At 37.0% G+C, this 23,327-nt stretch overlaps 1 protein-coding gene and 1 long non-coding RNA gene across 2 annotated transcripts in view; one reads left to right on the top strand and one right to left on the bottom strand.

Moving 5' to 3' along the window:
- Nucleotides 1-496: 496 nt before the first annotated feature.
- LOC140158606 (ketohexokinase-like) overlaps nt 497-23,327 on the bottom strand; it is a 43,556-nt gene continuing 20,725 nt past the window's right edge. The window contains exons 4-7 of the mRNA XM_072181766.1: nt 10,754-10,826; nt 7,139-7,345; nt 6,073-6,161; nt 497-1,628 (exon numbers count right to left, since the gene is read on the bottom strand). Coding sequence (XP_072037867.1) covers nt 1,379-1,628; nt 6,073-6,161; nt 7,139-7,345; nt 10,754-10,826 — 619 coding nt within the window. The 3' untranslated portion in view covers nt 497-1,378. The remainder of the gene's footprint in view (nt 1,629-6,072; nt 6,162-7,138; nt 7,346-10,753; nt 10,827-23,327) is intronic.
- LOC140158608 (uncharacterized) lies at nt 16,200-22,982 on the top strand. Its single transcript, XR_011859800.1, has 3 exons — nt 16,200-16,340; nt 20,747-21,021; nt 22,156-22,982. It is a non-coding gene; the product is annotated as an uncharacterized lncRNA (long non-coding RNA).

The following is a 23,327-nucleotide window of genomic DNA, read 5'->3' on the forward strand; positions in this document are numbered from 1 at the left end:
AGAGAATAAACATCTTTAAAGTAAAGGTAAAATCAAAATAACAACAAATAATGTTTTTCCTTAAACAAGACCAAGGACAATAACAATTTGGGTGCTGTATTTTATTTCAATGCCAATGAGGTTAAGGGGGTACTACAACCCTCGATAAATTTGTCTCTATTTTTGCATTTTTCTCAAAAACTAATAACACACTGGTAACAAAAGTTATGTATAATCTAGGGGCAAGGAATCCAATTACTACACTGGAATTTCAGTGACCCAAGACAAGCGGTTCGTTATTTATGATAAGAAATAAGGTACCGCTAGGATGTACCTCTTTTCCCATCATATATACTGAACCGCTTGTCTTGAATCACTGAAATTTCAGTGTAGTAATTGGATTCCTTGCCCCAATAATATACATAACTTTTGTTACCAGTGTGTTATTATTTTGAGAAAAATGCAAAATAGTCACAATTTACCACAGGGGTGTAGTACCCCTTAAGGAAATAGCAGTTGTTCCAAATCTACCTTACACAGAGTGGGCTGACATTCAAATTTGAGATGTCTCTTGGACAAACGTTAAAATTGGGTATCGCTATAAAATGTGTCATAAAAACAAAACGGTAAATGCTAATTCCTTGGTTTTTTCACACAAGGTCACTAATGGGTATATCATTTATAAAATGTTTTGAAACCTAAAAGGTTCAAATCAGTTCTTAAATAAAAATGGATTCTTTTCTCTATTGCACTTTTTTTGACTCACCCTGTATGTACAACATCAAAAATTTAGGCTTGAATGTGTGTCTTGGATGAGACTTGATACTGTAGCAAGCATAAATAGTATCCAGATGAACAGTTTCAAATAATTAATTTACTTTATCTATCTACCTGGATGATTCAGAATATTCACAAATATTCATAAGACCTCACTAAAGGACAAATAATTGAGTTCTACAAAGCACTTACTTACCCTAACCTCATCATAATACTAATTACTACAACATACTAGTATGTGACTGCCCTGTGTGCTTCCCAAGTATTTTGCCGTTTTTTTAACACTAAGAAAGTAAAAATGCATGTTCAGGTTTAATATAAGTAGTTTGATGTTTCCTCATGTTTTACCCTACGATGTGTTTGATAGAAGCCAAACATAGCATATTTCACCCTTTTTTATTTTGCCATTAAACTTTGGTACCCTAAGCAAGTATTTTGCTTGGAAAAGTATACCCTTTTTCCTGATTTTTGGCGTTTTTGACACCCTAAACAGGTACAGCGCTGTACTTGCCCAATGCTGAAAAACAAACCTTTTTACTTGTTTTTGTACCCGAGCATGGTGTCCACCTTGAAATACATGTAGCCCACAGGGGGGTACTACAGGACTTGTGAGAATTTGACATCATTGCATGGTTAGATCAAACCCATGTTGGCCACACTTCTTTCCCGCAATCTTACAACCAAATGTGATGGCCTCCAATAACGACATATCACCTTTGTTAAGTGCATGAATGACAGCTGCATTGAATGTGTCCCCTGCTCCCAGTGTATCTACTAATTTAGCAGGAGGAAAAGCAGGACTACTGACAACAATGCCATCAGGTCCTATTGCACAGGCTCCATGTTCACCCCAGGCACAAATGATGGTGCAGCTGCTGTATGAACATAAGGAAGAGAATGTATTAAAATTAATTATATTTACTCATAGATCCAACCTTTTTTGAGGTTGAAGTTAACCTTGGTCACATAGTGTTAACCCCCGATCGGGGGTGAATGACCCCTAAATTTAAAAAATATTAATTTTTCACCCTCTATATTGGGAATATGTGCAAGCTCGGGGGTGAACTCTGACCCTCTACTTTTGGACTTTATTCCTACCCCTGACTACACTGCAAAATATTTTTCACCCCCGAGATTTAATTTTCACCCCATGTATTTGGATTTTCTGCAAGCTCGGGAGTGAAAAACACGGGAAAACAACCCCCAACTTTCGGGCCTTAATGCTACCCCTGATTAGATCTTGTCAAAAACACAATCAGTATTTTGGCAAGAGTATGAGTCTGCATTTTGCAAAGTATCAATTACAACCTCTAACAGGAAGCCCAGCTTGGCCAGTTTGCCACAGAAGAACTGGCTTAAACCTGTTACTTTGATGACAGCCAATAGAATTTACATGGATACATTTTAACCTTGACTAATTTCTTAAAGAACAAAAACCAGGGCTTCCACTTTTTAACAGGCATATATGTGGATGTTTGTCACTGCATGCAAAGATATGCTTGGGTCCTGATACCAGGCAAAAGAGCCTGTATACAATTTAGTTTTAGCATGTTGGCTTATGGAAAGAAACAGAATTGAAAATACAGAACATTGAAAAGAAGACCACTCCCATAGCCTTTGGGTCAAGAGAGAGGAAATTTTGAATCCAATTTCAATTGCCACAGAGGATTATGTGGACATGTTGATCATTCTGAGAATGCAGTTGTCATATTCAACATAGTAATTATGCAAGGAGATTCAAAACACATTACACATTTATATTTTCAAGGGCCTATTTCACTTAACTTTATGAAGCTTCCTAAGTCTCAAAATCGTTTGTAACTTATGACGAGTCTTAAGGGATGGGGCCATTTTGTCTCAAATAGCTCCGAAATGGGAGAAATCTGCCATGTTTGCTGTGAATTTTTGCCTAGCAATATGTATCTCAGGTGCAAAATTTATGGTGCACATGAAAGAATGAAGTCTTTAGATTAATATTTCAGCATCCTTAATATTATTAGCTTATGGGAAATTCTTCAAATATGCCTGTACATATAACGATGCAAAACAGCCCACGACTTTTTTTTATACGCCGAACTGTTTTCGAGTAGTCCGTGTTGACGATGACCCTATCTTTCTGCTGAGGTATTTACAGGACCTTAAAATAAGAATTATGATAGATATTTGTGACTTCGAATGCGACGAAGGCATGTTCAAGCTCGTCAACAACACAAACTTCTACCTGATTTTACAGTCTCGCTGCGACCACTGTCTGGCGATGTTATTTTGTTACTCTAAATTCAACAAAATTCCATTTTTTATAGGCAAAAAGACTTCTGGAGATACCATCCTGCATGTCCGTGTTCGATTTATGGTAATACAATTAACCAATTTTGAAATATCAATATTTTCAGATTCACGGAAGCCATATTTTGTACATTTTCGACAGTAACGAGTTAACGCCAATTTTGGTACAAGTTTGTCAGTTTTGCGAAGTTATTTATCCGGTTAACTAACGAATATCAGGGTTCATAGGCGAGCTAATAGCGCTATGTTATTATATTACTTTTACTTACGATCTTCATAATGATTCCATTTGAGAACGAATATAACTCCTTATAGGTCTTCAACTTTGTCTTCACATGACTAGCCATATTTTATGGAGTGTTGCCAGGCAAGTCAAAAGCAAATTGGGACAAATCGGCACTAAATATGGCCCGTAACTACGCTCGTACATCAACATATCACCCAAATGTCCATGTTATTTAGGGTACAATGTTAATGTAAATACATTGTAATATAAAATTTTAAAACATTGTTGAAAATGTTCTAACATGCGTATCTTGCGATTCTTTCTCCCGCTTGAGTTTTAATGTATACCTAGTATAAGATATTGACAGTCAATTCATAAGAAGCCCAAAGTTAATACTAACACTGCAGCGCTGGCAATACGACCAATTCTGTAAAACGATATGACAAGAATCGTTCCGCTTGATTTATCAGGTCTATAAAGGTGACAAAGGAACAGGTCTCTAGTTTGATTCCACAACCATTCAAACCGATCTCATGTTTTATTGTATTATCATGTATTAAAATGAGGATGGCTATGTCATAAATGGATCGGAACAATATAACCGTATACTACCACCTGTGTTGAAGGACAGTTCTAAGATACAGGGTGTTCCAGAATGATCTATACCATGTTTGAAAAATTAATCAACAGTGTATTTAATTTTAGTACCGGTACATGGAATACAATGACATAAATGTCACCTACTTATTGTGTTACTTTCATTTCAAAAACTTGATTCGTTTTGGCGTGATATTGATATTCTTAAAACTGGACAAAAATTGCACGTGTGTAACTTACAGCACAGGCTTCATAAGCACCAGACATTGACCTGCTTTTATTTATCACTATCGCCCAGACGTAGACCTACTTTGCAATATAGTGTAGAAATCATTCAGTTGTCAAAGGAGATACACCAAATTTGGCACAAATGTAGAGCTTGAAACACTGAATAATTCTTAATATTGATTTAAGTGACCTTTTTCATGTGTTTTCAATATTAGTCCCGATATTTGTGCTGAATTAAAAAAAAACATTTTACGATAAATTTTACGCCAAAAATGTAATTCTTATAGAGGGTATAACTTGTTTAAGAAAAACTTGCTGCAAATGTAATCTTCACCTTTTCCTAGTTGTGTGTTTGCCAATAGGGACATAAATACATGCTGTGGCACAAGGACGAATCTCCTCTATAATATTTTTATAATAGGCCCCTAAATCAATCTCTGCCGGCATTTCAAATGATGAAACTCATACACCGCAATCATTATTTTCAAAACTGCCGCTAAAGACGACATACATGCAGTATTAGGTCAATCAAGCTTAACAAATCCTTTATACCATGCATGCTAGTAATCGATAGATCATAACAAAATTAGCTGCAAAACTTTTTCCAAATAACTTTGTGCTGAACGGTTATTCATTATTTTCATAATAGATTGTATTGTCAAAACTTAAACTTCACCATTGTACGCAATATTCTGTAATTTATTTTAGAAACATTCGATCTTTAAAATCTTAAATTACCAAGAAAGCTAAATATATGTAATATTTAGAACTCAAAACAATACGACTGATAACAATGCTACCTACAAAATTCAACTTTCCGGTATGGATCTTTCTGGGACACCCATGCAGCTTAAGATGACAGCGAGACAGGTTTCTCTAGATCGATTACACGGCCATTCATACCTATTACCTGTTTTAGAAAAAAAAAAAAAAAATCGATAACGTCTTATAAACGAAACCAGTTTCGCTTTAAGGGGTAGGGGTAAAAATACTCGATTACGCTTTGTACAAAAACATCGGTCTGAAGAATGTGTCATTATTATTATTTATGTCAACATGTTCCAACATTTCATTATTACGTTTCTGGCATGGAGGCTAGGGAGGGTCGGCTGAGAAACGAAACTAGTTACGTTTATTGGACGTCATCGATCTTTTGGTTTGTTCCCTTATTGTAACCTTATAGAAGCCATACTTTTATTTAAATGATAATGGCTCTGTCACGCCGTATTGATTACCCTCTGTACGGAATGTTACATCACAATCTTGATCGACTTGACAACAGGCACACCCGGTACAAATAATTGTAAATGGTGGAAAGTCGATTTATGACAAAATGATTAAAAAGTGATACTTTTAGGTATTATTCTGTTAGTTTCTGTTTGGCAAATCATAAATACTCACGTGTTTTGGTCAAAATGGCAATAATCTTTTTTCTACCCCTACCCACCTGAAATAGCTAAACACAACCCTTAAGTTCCATTTCACTAAACTTACTTACAAATGGTACCCTTTGAAAGTAATTGGGATTTACTACAGGAACCCTTCGTTAAGTTACGTCTAGTATTGGGTATTCATAACTTTTACGAACGGTTACTTGACTTACGAAGGGTTAAAAGTTATACAGGAAACAAACTTTTTAGCCTACTTTCTGTTAGCTTTCATAACTTGATTGTTCTATGGATTATTTCTATAACATTCATACAACTTGGTTTGTTTTGGGTCTACGGGTTCCTCATAGTGTACATACATGTACATGTAGGTGTGACCAGAAATCACGAAAAAAGGGTCTCTTAAGCAATGTGAGTCTGACAAATCACATTTAAGGGGTCGAAATGCCTATGTTTGAGAAAAAGGGATATTTTGTATATTTCTAGGTGGTGCATTTAGGGGTCATTTTGACTGACCTCTCCCCCTTGACCCCCCTGGTTGACCCCCCCCCCCCTCCCCCGGTTATGGCTCAAGAATGGTGATGGACTTACGTAGTGTCGCATTGAGAATGGAATCCTTTTACTGCAGCTTCAGCAGTATTATAACCCTTGTGTTTTGCTACATCTTTACTTATAAAAACCTGTAAAGAGAAGAAATTAAGAAAAGAAACTTACTCCAAAGCCAGCCATTCGCTATGCTGTCACGATGTAGCAACGGTATAATAGCAAAATTTCTAATTTTTGAAATTAATGTCCTATTATGCACAATCCTAAGAGTAGTGTCACCAATCAAAAATGGTAACTTACTGAAGTAATAAATTAACAGATTTTATGGTACATTTAAGTCATTTTGTTGAAATCTGAGATAATATTAATGTAAAATATGTATACCTTCATACTATTTAAAAATAATTTGGTTGCTATATAGTCTCAATCCCGGGTCTCAATATTAAGGGAACAAACTAAAAAGTTTGCTGACATTCTATAAACTAAAGTGCTCCCATTAGGAGGCTGACCCCATCCCTCCCTCCCTGAAACATAAGTATGAAATGTTAAAAATTCCAAACTGAAAGATGAACTTTGACCAATATTTATACTAGATTTTACAAACATAATCAATCAATTGGGCCCCACCTCATAAAACATGACCATATACAAGCTGTTCTGAAGCTCTAAAAATATTTTTCCCCAAGATGTGCAAAATGGCAAATACTGGCCCTGCCTTGCCCAAAGTACATGTACACTACTTTGCTCCCCATGTATATAACAATCCAATATGGATTAATCCATATTTAGTGCTTTATATGAAAATGCAAAAATCTCAATTAACAAAATTTATGACATGTGTCTCATTTACTCACATTGGGTCACATATTGATATGCGACTCAGCTGACCTTTTCAATAAATCCCATAAGCCTTTGTGAGTAGACATGAGATGTCGTCATTTAACATCACACTGACTTGCAATGTGCAGTAACGCTGTTCGCTAAATGATGTGCGCATCAGCATGACTACGTCAAATGACGACATCTCAGGTCTACTCGCAAAGGCTTATGACATTTTCCGAAGAGGTCATTGGAGCCCATAATCTCCTAGTTTAGCCTCATTGGTACTCACAACATGTCCTTTGTCTAATAAGTCAAGTAAATGTAATACTCGAGTTGCTTTCTCTAATTCCACAGATACTGTAATAGGTCTAGGTGCAGGTGTTTGGCTACATGAGTTGGTTGATGCTGATGCTGATGATGATGCGCTCAGTAGTTCCTTGTTAAATTTTTCAACGTTCTCTATCATCAGTAAAATTTGACTTACATTGTTCCTTCCCTGCAATAAATTAATAGTGTGCTATGAATTACATTTTTTTTATTATCATGTTTATTTTTTATAATTAAGTATACTAATTTCTGGGGTTCGTACATGTATCATTTATTGTGACACGCTTGTGTACTACATTTATTATGTCTATTACTGGGAAAACACAAACAAGATCTACAAACTGTAGCACATGGAATACATGACTTTAATACACACCTATGACGTCGCGCTATTGTTTTACCGCTCCATTATTTTCCACGAATGGAGCGATGATCACAATAACACGCCATTCGTAAATGCCTTTCTTTTTCTCTGAAAAGCAAATACTTTTCAGGGAAAAAGTACTGGCATTTACGAATGTAGTGTTAATATCAATTGCACTTTTGAAAAGCAAGTATTTGCTAAGTGCGGTATTGTTATCATCACTTCATTCATGCAAAACAATGATACGAAAAAACAAGAAGAAAATGATTTTCATTAATACAATAAATTGAGGAAGCGGATAGCAACATTTGCACAGTATTGTTATGGGACCTGAGAGCATATCAGACATATCGAATTGCATGCTGAATACGAGGATTGTCCCTATATCTAAAAATAATAATAATTTTGATTTTGTGAAATTCGCGATATAATACAAATTATTAAAATTTCATATTTTTTATATTTTTCCAAATTTAACAGTCCTCTAAGTAAACTTTATAAATCTAATGATATGTAATTAAACTATAGGCCTATGTAGCTGGGATGAAAAGCCGACTCAATTGAAAATTTGACCTTTCATATTGAACTTAAACATTTTTTTTCAAAAAGACCTACATTTTTTAGTGTTTTGAGGAATTTAATAAAAATCTAAATTATTTGATATCAGAAGGATGTGTCTGATTTGCTCTCAGCTGCCACCAAAAAAATACGTAAAAACGTCGCTATCCGAGCCCTTACAATGCAATCTGTGAAAAGCAAGTCAAGATCAAAACGGGCAGGTTAAATTGTTGGCTAAGTTGTACTTATTATGCAAGATGTGTTTTTACCCTCACTTTGAAAATGCTTATTTACGCTTTACTGTGAGGCCCTTTATTTATTTATTTGGAACTTTCTTTCTACGCTTACTGTTTTTTATAACATTTTTTTCTTCTTTATATTTTTATACGTCGCTTTCAGTGGCTTAGGCCCTACATATAATTTGTCATATTTTGGGCAACATTGCTACATACACATAATACACATTCTGTATCAATGGATTTAGGCCTATGAATCTGTTTATTTTCAAATCGTTCTCTTCGGGCATGTTTAATAATGATAAAAGCCACAGTAGGTCTATTTTCTGTATAATTTTTATTCGTCATTAGTATATCTGATGTTTCATCTGATGGTATTTTGGCATGCTTGAATATTTACATACATCGATCAGTAGGCCTATCCGATACCGTAAAATGGGGTAACTTTGGGCACTTTTCAGAGTTTTTAAACCACTGCTTCCAAACAAAATCAAATATATTTCTAATTATCTCTTTTTTATGACATTAGGGTTCCCTTCTACACCTTGAAGTTGAAAAAGATTTTTGAATAATTTTGAAAGGGTGCCCTAGGGGTTGAAAATAGCCTGACCAAAGTTACCCCGCATTTGGGGCAACTTTGGTCAGAGTATTACATTCCATGAAGAAAAAAATGAAAAAATTGATCTTCGCTGTATATGGGCAAGGTTTTGTTTTTTGTGACATTTGACCCCTTGCAAAATTAAGCAAGCACGCATCCTTGCTCACAAATATCGATTTTTATTTTGTCTGAAAAAAATGTAAAAAAATGTCATTTTTGGTCAAAAATGCCAATATTTTCGTAACTTTCAACGAAATTGGACATGAGCGACTTTTATTTCTTCCAAATATATTTCTTAACAAATTGAGACCAAATATGACTAAAAACAATATTGCTGTAATGGAAATATGACCATTTAAAAAATATATTTGAACGACCAAAGTTACCCTCTTACCGAAGTTACCCCATCTAACGGTAATTAAATATTACAATGTTAGGGACGCTCCATTTGATTTCGGAAGGGGACTGGAAGTTGAGGTGGCTTTTATTTCGGCGTCGAAGGCGGCGAAGTTTGTTTTGTTTTTTGCCGACAAAGTTCAGGGACATAATAGGCCTAGGTAAAATGTGTTGTAGTACATTTAAAATTTGCGTACCTTTTCGTACCCGATTTTGGTCCTTCTGCTGCGAATCAACAATATATATCCTCGGAATGATTCCATCACAAAATTATCCAAGATAAACAATAGTGTCCATAATTGCATGGTTGTTCCAAAATCGAACACTCGATTCACAGAGAAGAGTATCATTGCTCAGGTATAGCGATAGGTGTGGCTTTCTTGAGGTACACAACTGTAATGACCATTTCATATGAACCTATATGACCTTTTTGTCCATTTTCCTTATTATGTAAAATAGAGACCTAAACGCAACTACTTCAACAGTTAACGCATTAGAAGTGGGCATAAAGAACTATTGATTGTCTAATCACTTGGATGATTTTACGAATCTACGTTTATTCAATTTGTGTAACAAACATTTTAAATCTTTATAATTCAAGAAGGTGGTTACGGATGATTTGAACTAAACACCTAGATCGTGATATGATGGGTATTTCTATAGAAATTTTACATAAAGCTGAGTCGGACTATTTTTGCACTCGCACCTAAAATTTAGTACGATCATTATATTAGTGTATTGTCCGCATCAATGAGTAATTGATCAATTTGTAAAGAGCAACCTATTTCAATAACACTCCATTCGTGAAAAATAATGGAGCGGTAAAACAATAGCGCGACGTCATAGGTGTGTATTAAGTCGGTTAATGGCGCGATTAGAGCGTGAGTGGATAAGAATGGCTTCGTCGCCCGCGACTCAGCCATTCTTATCCACTCACGTTCTAATCCTTGGCCATTATCCTATACATAATATACCAAGTACAAAGGTGCTCAAACGATAACAAATGGAAATTTCCCAGAGAGTTCTAAGCTATACACATATGGACTCAAAAAATGACACTAAACTGTGACCAAGGACTAGAAATATATCCATTTGTGATAACCTGCTGATGCCCTTGGGGTGCAGCACTACATTGTAACATCCTATGACTTCATACTGTCAATCACATGATGTCGTCAAAAAGAACTATCCTGATTGTGGACAAGATAAAGATATCATCACAGCATCACCATCTGCTGAAGATGCTAGTCAACCTAGCGAACATGTTCCAGGTGATCGAAAAACAATGTAGTGCTGAGGTTTTAACTCTTCAATCAATACATATAATGGTACTGGGTTTTCTAAATGAAATCCAAACCTTTGGACTTGGTTGGAAGCAAACATTTCTAATGTCAAAATTTACTCCACTAATATAACCATGATTACCTCAAAGTGTATCCATTGATAGTTACATAAGTCAGCTTTCATGAAATCTTCTACACACAATTCTGGTAGTGTTCTGAAAAAGAAAACATTAGTTTACTTGTGATGTATACACACATTCATCATGTTCTTCCATGCTTCAACAGACCACTACTTCTGTACAGCAGATAGCACACTGCATCATCTGCAATCTACTGCAGATACACAACACACTTCATACACACATGTGCTGATCCTGGGGAGGGGCACATCATCAATTTTTTGGTGGTATGCTCCCGCAATTTTGAGGTGGTAGGTCTTCAGGAGCTGACAGCGTACCGGAAAAGGGGGTACAGTGGAACCTCATTATAACGAAGTTGTCAGGGACAGAGAAATTAGTTCTTTATATCCAAATTTCGTTATATCAGGGTTGTAAAAACAATAAATAACAAAAGAATTTTGTATCTTGGTTCTGGAAAAATACTTCTTTATAACAGGGTTTTTCTTGTATCAGATTTCGTTATAATGAGGTTCTACTGTATTTCGAAGCTGCTAATGGTAAAACTTAAGTCTTCCTTGGCTTTCTGGTTGAAAATCACCTGAAAAAAAACCCAGAAATGTGGCAACTGAACTAAGGAGTCTTTTAGAGCTGAAATTATCAAAATCGAGGGTCTTTCAGCACTCTTGTTTGGTAAAATTCAGCGGTCTTTATAAGCTGGGCTGTCAAAATCAGGTTGTCTTTTCAGGGGAGCACACCATATGGTCATTTGTGTTAAATGCCCCCCCCCCCACCAGTACTGATAGCCACCATTTATCATCCTACTATCTACTGCTGATAGCACACTTTTTCATCTGCAATCTGCTGCAGACACACAATATACTTCATACTACATGTGTACTGATATAGCCAATACATCACATCCTACTATCTACTGCTGATAAAGCACACATTTCATCTAATATCTACTGCTAATAAAAACTATTTCATCTGCTATCTACTGCTAATAGTACACATTTCATCTGATATTTACTGCTGATAGCACATATTTCATCTGTCATACTCTCTACTGGTAATAGCACAAAACCAGCTACAAGTCACATTTTTGACATTTCATGATTTGAATAAAAATGTAAGCACAAGACAATAAGCTTTATAATACTACCAAAATGATAAAAGTAGCATCAATACTTTTCAAGATATGGATCATTTGTAAATGATACCTTGCTATTTTTGCCAAATTGCTATTCTGAGTAATAGGCCAAATTTTAGTTTTGTGCCTTACACCATAGACCTTACACAGGATTAAATAGGGATTATCATAGTCCAACTGTTATTTATTGGTTAATTAAAGTTCTTCTAGTGCTGATAGCAAATATTTCATCTGCTATCTACTGCTGATAGCACATATTTCATTTGCCATCTACTGCTGATATCACACATCATCTGCTATCTACTGCTGATAGCACACATTTCATTTGCCATCTACTGCTGATATCACACTCCATCTGCTATCTACTGCTGATAGCACACATTTCATTTGCTATAGGCCTATAGTACTGAAAGCACATATTTCATCTGCTATCTACTGCTGATAGCACACATTTCATGTGCTATCTATTGCTAGTAGCACATATTTCATCTCATATGCTATCTACTGCTGATAGCACACATCATCTACTATCTACTGCTGATAGCACACATTTCATCTGCCATCTACTGCTGATATCACACTCCATCTGCTATCTACTGCTGATAGCACACATTTCATTTGCCATCTACTGCTGATATCACACTCTATCTGCTATCTACTGCTGATAGCACACATTTCATTTGCCATCTACTGCTGATATCACACTCCATCTGCTATCTACTGCTGATAACACACATTTCATTTGCCATCTACTGCTGATAGCACACATCATCTACTATCTACTGCTGATAGCACACATTTCATCTGCCATCTACTGCTGATATCACACTCCATCTGCTATCTACTGCTGATAGCACACATTTCATTTGCCATCTACTGCTGATATCACACTCTATCTGCTATCTACTGCTGATAGCACACATTTCATTTGCCATCTACTGCTGATATCACACTCCATCTGCTATCTACTGCTGATAACACACATTTCATTTGCCATCTACTGCTGATAGCACACATCATCTACTATCTACTGCTGATAGCACACATTTCATCTGCCAGTTATAGTCCGGTCTGAAACTATCACACAATATTTTTAACATTAATAACATCACAAATTCGCAACAAACCCAAATTGTGAACAAAATTACCCCGGTCAGATTTTTGGCTATTTCTCCATTTACGATCCTGCCCAAAAGTGTCTCCTTTTGACATGACACGTCACATATTTCATCCACTATCTACTATCTACTGCTGATATCACACACTCCATCTGCTATCTACTGCTGATAGCACACATTTCATCTGCCATCTACTGCTGATAACACACATTCCATCTGCTATCTACTGCTGATAACATACTACTTCATCTGCTATCTACTGCTGATATCACACATTTCATCTGCTATCTACTGCTGATAGCATACATTTCATTTGCCATCTACTGCTGATATCACACTCCATCTGCTATCTACTGCTGATAGCACACATTTCATTTGCTATCTAGTACTGAAAGCACATATTTCATCTGCTAGCTATTGCTAATAGCACCATATGGAAACGTAGTCTCTTTTGCTTTCAAGAATTGTCCACTGGCTCGTACTACAGCAAATCACTATGTCGATTTCAGCCGGAAAACGGGCGATGGTCATATTTTAATTTCTAAAAAAAAATTCAAAAAAGATACCAACACGGGCCATTCAGCATTTAATAGGTTATAGTATTTCCTAATTAAGCTGTAAAAGTCATAAATGTAGGTTATTGTCGCAAGGCGGACGGAAATTACAAGCCCACCTTTCTAGTATCAAAATGCCTCATATTCAGCATCCTCACACAGAGATTTCACGTCTTTCGCCGGCTGGGTGATATTCCTGAAACCAGTATTCCTGAACGGATTGGCCGATGATGGCGGGGTTTTTTATGTTCTCTTCGTAATTTATTCACAAAAAATATTATGTAAAAGTTTTTCTGATTGGTTAAAAAATTTCGACGGACGGTAGGAAAACGTGAAGCCCCATTCCAATCACGATAGTTGTGACATGAGCCGATCACACGAAGACCGTAGGATAGGAATGACTGCGCATGCTCCAATGAACTGGACGCTACCTCGCCATTCATGAGTACGGGGAACACATACAAAATATAATAAATTCAACTGTTGTAATTGTACATGTTTTAATATAATAAGATTCAAATGTAGGCTTACTACCAATAGAAACTAATTTATGCCTTTGATATGCTTCCGTTAGAGTGATAAAAGTATTTTGAACATGAAAATTAATGCTTTATGGTCTCATTGTTTATGTAGGCCTATTGATTTACCCGATGCAAGAAAATGGTATTACCCATGCGATAACAATAGCCTGTCCTTGGAATCATTGATCTGTGAAATGTAAACATGGTAAACACACATGCACTGATAATGCACATAGCTTGGAGCACATCGTTCAGCATTTAAAGAGACTTTTGCACTAAAACATTTCCATATGTATGTGACGTGTCATGTCAAAAGGAGACACTTTTGGGCAGGTTATCAATTCTGAGGTTCTTGCATATCATAAATACAGAGATATTTTGCTCCACAACGACGTTTTCCCCAATGAAATCGGACATTCCTAAGCGAAGATATTGAGTTGGTAAGTTATGGTATTGTAAAATTGGAAATTGAGATATCGGCCTTTAAAAATATTATTGACAATGTTGAGAGTAGGAATTACCTTAAAGAATGTCTCAAAAAATACAAGACGCCAGTTATAGTCCGGTCTGAAACTATCACACAATATTTTTAACATTAATAACATCACAAATTCAAAACCCAAATTGTGAACAAAATTACCCCGGTCAGATTTTTGGCTATTTCTCCATTTACGATCCTGCCCAAAAGTGTCTCCTTTTGACATGACACGTCACATATTTCATCCACTATCTACTATCTAGTGCTGATATCACACATTTCATCTGCTATCTACTGCTGATAGCACACATTTCATCTGCTATCTACTGCTGATAACACACATTTCATTTGCCATCTACTGCTGATATCACACATTTCATCTGCTATCTACTGCTGATAGCATACATTTCATCTGCCATCTACTGCTGATATCACACTCCATCTGCTATCTACTGCTGATAGCACACATTTCATTTGCTATATAGTACTGAAAGCACATATTTCATCTGCTATCTATTGCTAATACAGGGGCTATTTTAGGTGAAAAAGGTCACTGCACGTTTAGCAAGTTTAGTTACTTTTGCCGCAATGGTCATCGGAGTGACTATTCAGACTAATTTAACCCCCAATGAAGGTGTAAATGTTGGTATTGTGGGCCAATGCGCGCAAAATTGTGCAATTTTACGGCCCAAACCACTGTGGAAGTATTTGTCGGACTAAAATGGAAGATGCACATGAAATATTGCTTTAATTTTATTAGGATGTTTAGGGGGGAAGTCCCCCCCCCCCCCGTTACCACTACCTATGCTCGAGATTTTTAAAAATCACACGTTAAAATCTCACATTTTGGCGACACATTTGTGACATCATGTAGACTTTTTTAGGCAGGCCAGCCACATTTGTGACCACAGGTAGACTTCTTTTAGGCAAACCAGGCAGGTGGGGGAACGGCAACTTTTTCGAATTGACTCGCTAATACGCCACTGACATTGGTTACTCAGGACAAATGCGCGCGAAGCGCGTTAAAAGTTGTAAAGTTATAATGCTAAAATGTGCCAAATGTGGACACTTATTGTGGCCTAAAACCTGGCCAAAGAAAGATGCACATTACAGCTTTTGGTTAATTTTGTCCTGGTATTTGGAGCCCGGGGGATGTCTACAATCCATTAACACATGTGGTGGAGGCTCATACTCTACAATTCGTTACGCGAGTAGCGATCAAAACTTCCCACATTATAGTACTAAATTTAATATGGCAATAATGAGGGTCTTAAAAGGGGATTCCTCGAGCATAAGTTGAAGAAAGGCGCATTTGCAATTGTTAAGGGCGTACAACACCCCTATTTAGTGTGATACCTTCATGAGAATAAACTCCCGTTTTTTAGTATTAATGGACATTACACGCGTGAATACATGCCGTGCTTTCATGACAAAGTAATATTTTGCGGAAAAAACGTGTATCTACACCTTCTTTCCACTCGTAACTAAGGTAAACAAAACGTGACTTTGTTTACATCATCGGCTATCACGAGCCAAAATCGTTGATGTACGGTGACGTCATTTTGATTGACAGCATATATTAGCATAGATGAATGATAAATTTTGACCCTGCTGACCTAGGTCACCTAAACCCATTAAGTCAATATTATTCGTGCATAGACCCTGCCCTGGAAGATACCCCGGAAGATACGTGCCAGCAAAGCTTCGTTTTCTCAACAAACAAACTATACTCGGACTCAAAGATGAGTGCTGATTTGGATAGGCTTATCACCACTATGGTGGATATTGGGTAAGTATCAGCCACCAAGGTAAAAAGTGCATTTCTTTTAATGTAAGAAATTCGCGACGGTGCTATGGTCAAGCCTTAAGGTTCCGAATTCAACAACCTAGTACGGCATTTTCCCATTCCTTATTATCCCATTCCTTCCTTCCTTCCTTCCTTCCTTCCATATACGTGCTTACCTCAACTGACTAAGTATTAACGCACGGGCTTTACGTACACAGTTGCCTATACCCGATCCTGGAACCATTGATTTTGCATGAGAAAAAAAAGGGGGGGGGGAATTTGTATAGGGAATTTGATCACTCTGATGAAAAATCATTGCACATTTCAATGACATATGATTCAACATTGCATTGGTCATGTTGGTTGTAAAAGGGGGCCTTGAAAGATTAGGTAACTCTTACTTTAGGGTTTTTGATTTTTACATGTAATAGCTGCCTTCTGGTAGGTACGCTCATAAAATTTTGAAGTTCAATATTTTTAGCTGACAGTTCTTTCATTTGAAAGAGAATCAAATTACCTAAACAATAAGGGGTCAATCATGTTTCTAGTGCATATACTTTTGAAGTTACAGACAAAAATAGTGTCACCAAATTGCCCAAAATTTTGTGTGTAAGATTGTGACAGCGGGCACATGTACAATGTACACTACTGTATGTGACCCCAGATGACCTCCTATTCTTTACTGTAAGAAAGCTGTTTTGGATGGTCTTGATTTACACACAAATTGCTTTTGCGCTTTAGCGAGTGTCCACTTGGTGGAACATAGATTACACTATGTGATAGCTTATGAATCCATTATTATGCTAGTACCAACATAAGTCAACATCACTTAGGTTTTTGTTGTCAAAATTAATTTTTAGTAATTTTTTCCATTGAGCCCCACAGTAAAGCCATTTTTGGACAGTACAGGCACATTCCACTTCCCTATGGACGAATAGCGCCACCTACAGTGTGTGATGTGAGCCTGGCTACTTCTGGGCGGGTTAGGGTTGGGTTATAACCATGGCTCGAAAAAGTGGGGAATTTGGGAAGCTCATTCCCAGGAAATGTTGGTGTTTGGAGGAAATTCTGGTATTTGGAGGAAATTGTGTCTTTATTGTATATAAAAACATGCTATAAATTGTGGGAAAATTAGCTTGCTTCCGGAAATTAACATTTTTCGAGCCCTGGCTATAACCAGGGTTGTCACCAGAGCCAAAAAAGTATTGGTCGAAATATTTCACTTTTTAGTAAACGCTAGGGATTGGGGAATAGGCTTTGAGGGTACCACCCCCCTAAAAACAATTTTTTTTCTTGCTCTTTTTATGATGAATTATCATCATCCACTTCCGGAAATGTAAATAAAAATGTATTTTTTATTTTTTGTGAGTGCCGTCCGGCATACAAATGTAGTGACAACCCTGTTTTTAACACTACTTCCACAAGGCAGCTGTAACATGTAAGATTAAAAACCCTAAAGTAAAGAACGCCGAGAACTCTAGCTTCAAGTTGCACACGATACTCGATAGTTACACATTCGATGCTAGAGTGTGTTGCTTTTCGGACAGCGGTGCATACGCAGTTGTTTGCAAGGAAAGGAAAGGTATTTTGATGAGTGACCTGTATCTTTTGAGCAAGATTTACCTCTTTTGGACAGTCTTAAAATTTTGTGTAGGGCCTACCGGTAATTTTATTTTTAGCAACATTTTTGATGCAATCGCCTGTCGTGATCGGCTGTGTTTAATTCTGAACTTCCAATACACAGTGTCATGCTTCAGTGAATCCGACTAGATCATGTGTAGATGTTTAAGATTGAATGCTGGTCTCTAGCCTAGACAGGGTTCGAATTCGTTTACAAATTTTGTGTAGCAGTTTTTGACTAATTCATCATAATCAGGTTACTTCCATATACTAAAGCACTATAAAAAGTGCTATACAAATGCAAAATTGGGTAGCAGTTACTTCAAAATGTGGAGCAAACTGCTATGCAATACAGCCGAATTCTCACCCTGAGCCTAGATCGGTGAGCAAATTCTTTGCTAGACTTCTCGAGCAATCTCATGGTTGGCAACTTTTGTGTTGAGTTGGGGGACTGGGAACGGGGATGGTCCCTTTCTCTTTTGAATATTATGAACGTGCACATACACCATTGGCACTGAGTATGGAAGAATAGACTTTTTGCAGAACATCCTCCTATTACACTCGTAATTGGAAGACATCTTTCATTATGTGACTTATATGGTAAAATGTGTCCTGCAATGCGAGGGGAGCGTGGCCGAGCGGTTAATGGACTGTGAATCCAAGGGTCCCGGGTTCGAATCTGAGTGGGTCCACTTCAGCTCGACTGTCTCTTTGTGTCCTTGAGCAAGGCACTTTACTCTACTTGCTTAGTGCTTGGGAGGGCACTTTAAGCCGTCGGTCCCGTGTACATGTATTTTCTCACAGTAATGTAGTGTGCATGTTAAAGAACGTCACAGGCAATTCGAAAAGAGCAGGGGATCATCCCGTACTGTTGACTGTACTTCAAAAATACACTCATCTACTCCAGAGTAAAAAATAAGTACAACTTGTCAGTACGCAGTGCGATAATACTCATGAAGGAGGCACTAATAATATAGAAGAAGATGTAAAAACCCTGTTTGATGCAATGATGCTATTAATAAATGCAACTGGCCATTTGGCCAGGCCAGTTATTCAGCATCGAAGTGGTTACGTAATTCTCTTGGTTACCGGATCACGCTATTTTGATATGCCTTCAAGTGCCATATACTTTGTGTGGTGATTGTTTCGATCGTGGTTCATAACTCAAGCGCGTGATCCCGTTGACATAGTAACATTACGTAACTTCGATACTGAATTATGTGGCCTCTTGCTGGCCAGTTTTAGCCCTAACGCCGAAGTATACGTTCCTATAATTGCATGAACTTTGATTTACACAAAAATCCACTTGTACAATTGGCAGACCTTTTCTGCAGCAGATCTGATGTTTTGATTTTCACTTTAATTTTTTTCATCAAAAAAAATTGTTTACATGCAAAATGGTAAACAAACCAAACTGGTTTTAATTTTGGAATGGCAACAAAATGTAGCAGTAGCCCTACTAGTATAGCGCATTTTCACTGTGGTGATCCAAAACCATGCTATCATAAAACCTGGCTTTATCCAGAGAAATGCTAAATAACTCATTGACTGCTATTCCCCAGAAAAAAGGCCCTACAAATCTTGCCAAATCAATACAGACTTTCCAGTATTTGTAATCTAACACCAGCAATGCAGATCAGCCAATGGTAGCAATGCATCAAATTTGTTTGACAGGTAAGCTGCCCCAGCTACATGTAGCAACATGCCGTGATCATTATGTAATACAATTAGCAAACCCAAACTTCAGATACCCCTAGTGGGTTTTAAATTTGTCATTGGTAAAATTTTAACTTGACACACTGGTGGTACATGTATGTTATCAATATACCGTACACAAAAGTTGATGTCAAATTTAGAAGTTGTACTTCATGTTTAGGAAAGCTTGAAAACCAACTCCAAGGTGATATCTATTTTATATGTTTTAAATGAAGGCTAAATATTTTAGATATAATTAAATGCAGCAAATAAATAGTAAGCCTATTTTCAGAGTTCTAAGTATTTTTTGACGCAGCCACGTAATGATATTGCGGTGAATGACCGTAGACATGCTATGAGAGGAGGACGTAATAAATACGGGAAAAAGATACAAGTCAATGAAGGACAAAAAATGTACTGGTATGTGGGTTATAAAAAGAAAATGAAAACAGGAATAAAATAGGCTAAATAAGGAAAGAAAGAAACTAATCAGGAAATGTAAGAAGAAAAAAAATAACTAAAATAAGAAACTAATCATGAAAGAAATTAAAAAGGCTAACTGAGAACAGAAAATAAATGAATAATCCAACCTACAAGCGGGAAATCACAAGCTAAGCAGCAAAAATTAAAAAGAAAAAAGAAAAAACTGGCCCATGAAAAAGGAAATGTAGGCCTAAGGAGGATCATATTTAGATTTAGGAAATTAACCTTTTCAATGATTCTACCTGTGCAGTAATTCCTCCTGTTGTAGTGAACGCTCCCATTTACTCATCTATGATCTAGCGCACAGTGTCATCGCCCCGATATCTTCATGGCAGAAATCGCCATGATGGTAGATCAAATCCACTTTTTCTTCAATAGCCACACATTTTGTTCAAAGACACCAAGTAGATTTTGGACTTGTTGAGGGTTAGAATGGATGAGGTCTGTACTCTAGCACTGATAAGGATGATTCGTGGAGTGAATTGAGGTGTAAGCCAACTAGGCACTCACAGTCATTCTAAATATGCAAATATCCTATTCCCTGAATGATTGTGTGCATTTGTGCTATGCATGATATGTAACCATAATTTTTGTCATCTCATTGTATGTAGGTTGCAGTTACAATATCACCCAAAGCTATATACACTTTCATGCATGCTGCACCAGACCACAGAACCGCATGATGTATGCATCAGGAACAGGGGATGGTGATTTGCAGGACAGGAGTGCAACCAGTCTGCAGGCTGATACTTTTTAACTTAAAGCACTCAAACAGGAATGCTGATAGAACTCATCACCCGATGTGGAATCACATCCGAAAGACTGGCAATTCAGAAAGCAACTTATCAGATCTGAGGAACAAAGTCTCAGGCTTGTCTGATTTCAAGTAAGCAACCAATTCTCATGTATACTGCGTCCAAAAAGTATCCTTACACATGGAAATAAATCACAATTTTAAAACTAAACCATATTTGCTTAATTAAAATTTTTTTTAAATAGATGCACTATCTAATCCTGCACATTATAACACCCTGGCATTGTATGCAATGTGACCTCAGTAAGTCAAGTTACAAGCATTTGATTACACAAGGGTCCAGTTTTCAAACTGACAAACGGGCTTATTCAAAAATCCATGGACTACATGTACACTTCTGGTTTGAGTGTGGTGGGTGGCTCGTTTATACACGCCTTTTTAAATTTAAAACAAAAGGAACAAAAAGAAAATTGAAACAAAAAAACTGAAAAATGAAATAAAAGATGTGAAAAGTACAGAGCAGAAAAAACTGAAACAAAAACTGCTTTTTTTTAAAAATGAAGCTTGACTAAGGAAACTGAAAAAACAAATGTATCCAAATATGGTTTAGTTTTAAATTTTTTTTTGACAAGTGTAAGGATTCTTTTTTTGGCGCAGTATATTTGCTAATTGTAGCATGGGTCAGGATGTCCTGTATACAGTGGCCAAAAATGTTAAACACACTTTTTAGACCGTGCCCACAAAATTTGGTTGCTTGAATTATGAGAAGGAAGTGGCTTCTGCTGGAGCATTGTCTCAAACTTGGGTTAGCAGTTTGAGTCTGGGTCTGAGTGTATGCTACAATAAAGAGTACATGTAGGTAGCACTTAACGTTGGCATACAATGTCTACAGGTCCCCAAGCTAAGGGTTGTGTGAGCAATCTAACAAAATAGAACAAAGAAGAAAAGTGGGGTGGGGTGAATCGTCTCTCCAAATGTCATCAGCATCAGCATCTTAACTCTGCAAAGGATTTGGATATAAGTAACTTGTCAGTAGGACTAAAGGAACCTTTCAAAATTGTATGCCATATATGCTGGACTGGGACCTAAATTCAGATCTTAAATTATATGAACTCACACTCTTGACTCATTTCTTTGATCCTGCTGGAAGACTGTTATACCTGACCTTGCATCTTGAATAACTACTCCAAACACTTTTACTGCATGTACATTGTTTGACATGCAAGTCTGATACTAATGACCAGCAATATTTTTTTCCCTTTGCAGGAAGTCAAGAGACCTCAACTGGGAATAGGTGGTGAAGCGGGTAGATATACAAGTGGATTTGCACAAACAGTAGGACTTCAAGCAACCAAACATGTGGATTCCAAATTTGAAGCCATTTGACAAATATATGTCACGTTGAAGACAGAACCCTGAGTGCTTAAAAAAACAATAAACCAAATCATATGCATGACACAATTGTCATTGGATATCACTTACACACATAGATTTGTAATGTATTCTAAATCGAGGACCTCTCCAGTATCAGGCGATATCGCTGTCGTGATACAGTGGCTTGAAGTGAGCCCTCTGTTTTTCCAGGTACCATCAAAACTTGCCTGTATGCTAACTGGAGTGTTTGATGGCTCACTGGCAGGGGAAACCTGAGAAGATAAGGGAGCTTGATTTTTCTCTTCTTTGCCTTGACTCTGTCGGCTAAGGAAGAAGGTTTACCACCTTTAGGGGAACGCTCAGCATTGACTGGGGGCTGCTCACGACCTGGTGTTGTCACCATGGTCACCACTGTGTCGACATCTGAAGTATGATGTTGAGCGGCAACAGAGGGCTCCTGAGAAGACACATCAATTGCTGATGGGGAACCTTGAGAAGATGGTTTATCCTTTGGAATTGCTTTCACCTTCATAGCGGCCCGCTTCTTGTCATCCTGTGACAAAACTTCCAGCTGTCAACAAGTAGATAATAATAGTACAAAAAATAACAGAATAACATGTTAAATTTCAGCCATGTGCCAATTTGGCAGACATTTGAAAATGTGACCACAAGGCTGTTGCATATTGTTGTGGAGTTGGATGAACTTAAGCCTTTGTTAACAAATAAACTCAACCAATAAAGTATCGAAACGATTATAGATGGTCAGATATATCGGGAAATGAAATATATAGCAAAAACTTATTTAATGTATATAAAGCGCAGCTTTCTCCTGCGCATTTTGATACCTCTTTTGTTGCTCTCACGATATCATTTGGTCGAAGTTATGGGCTAGAGTGGCTTCAAGTCGGATTTTGAAAGTTGCACTTAGCTCCTATTCACGCCAAATGCGTTCGTCGTGTACACATACCCCCACACACAAAATCAAGACAAAGATGTGCTCTGTTTACTTAACCATGAACTTTACTTTATTTTACTCCTTCTACTTCCAACTTCAATACTTGCTA

The sequence above is a fragment of the Amphiura filiformis genome, chromosome 8, assembly GCF_039555335.1.
Source record: "Amphiura filiformis chromosome 8, Afil_fr2py, whole genome shotgun sequence".
NCBI classification, from domain to species: Eukaryota; Metazoa; Echinodermata; class Ophiuroidea; order Amphilepidida; family Amphiuridae; genus Amphiura; species Amphiura filiformis.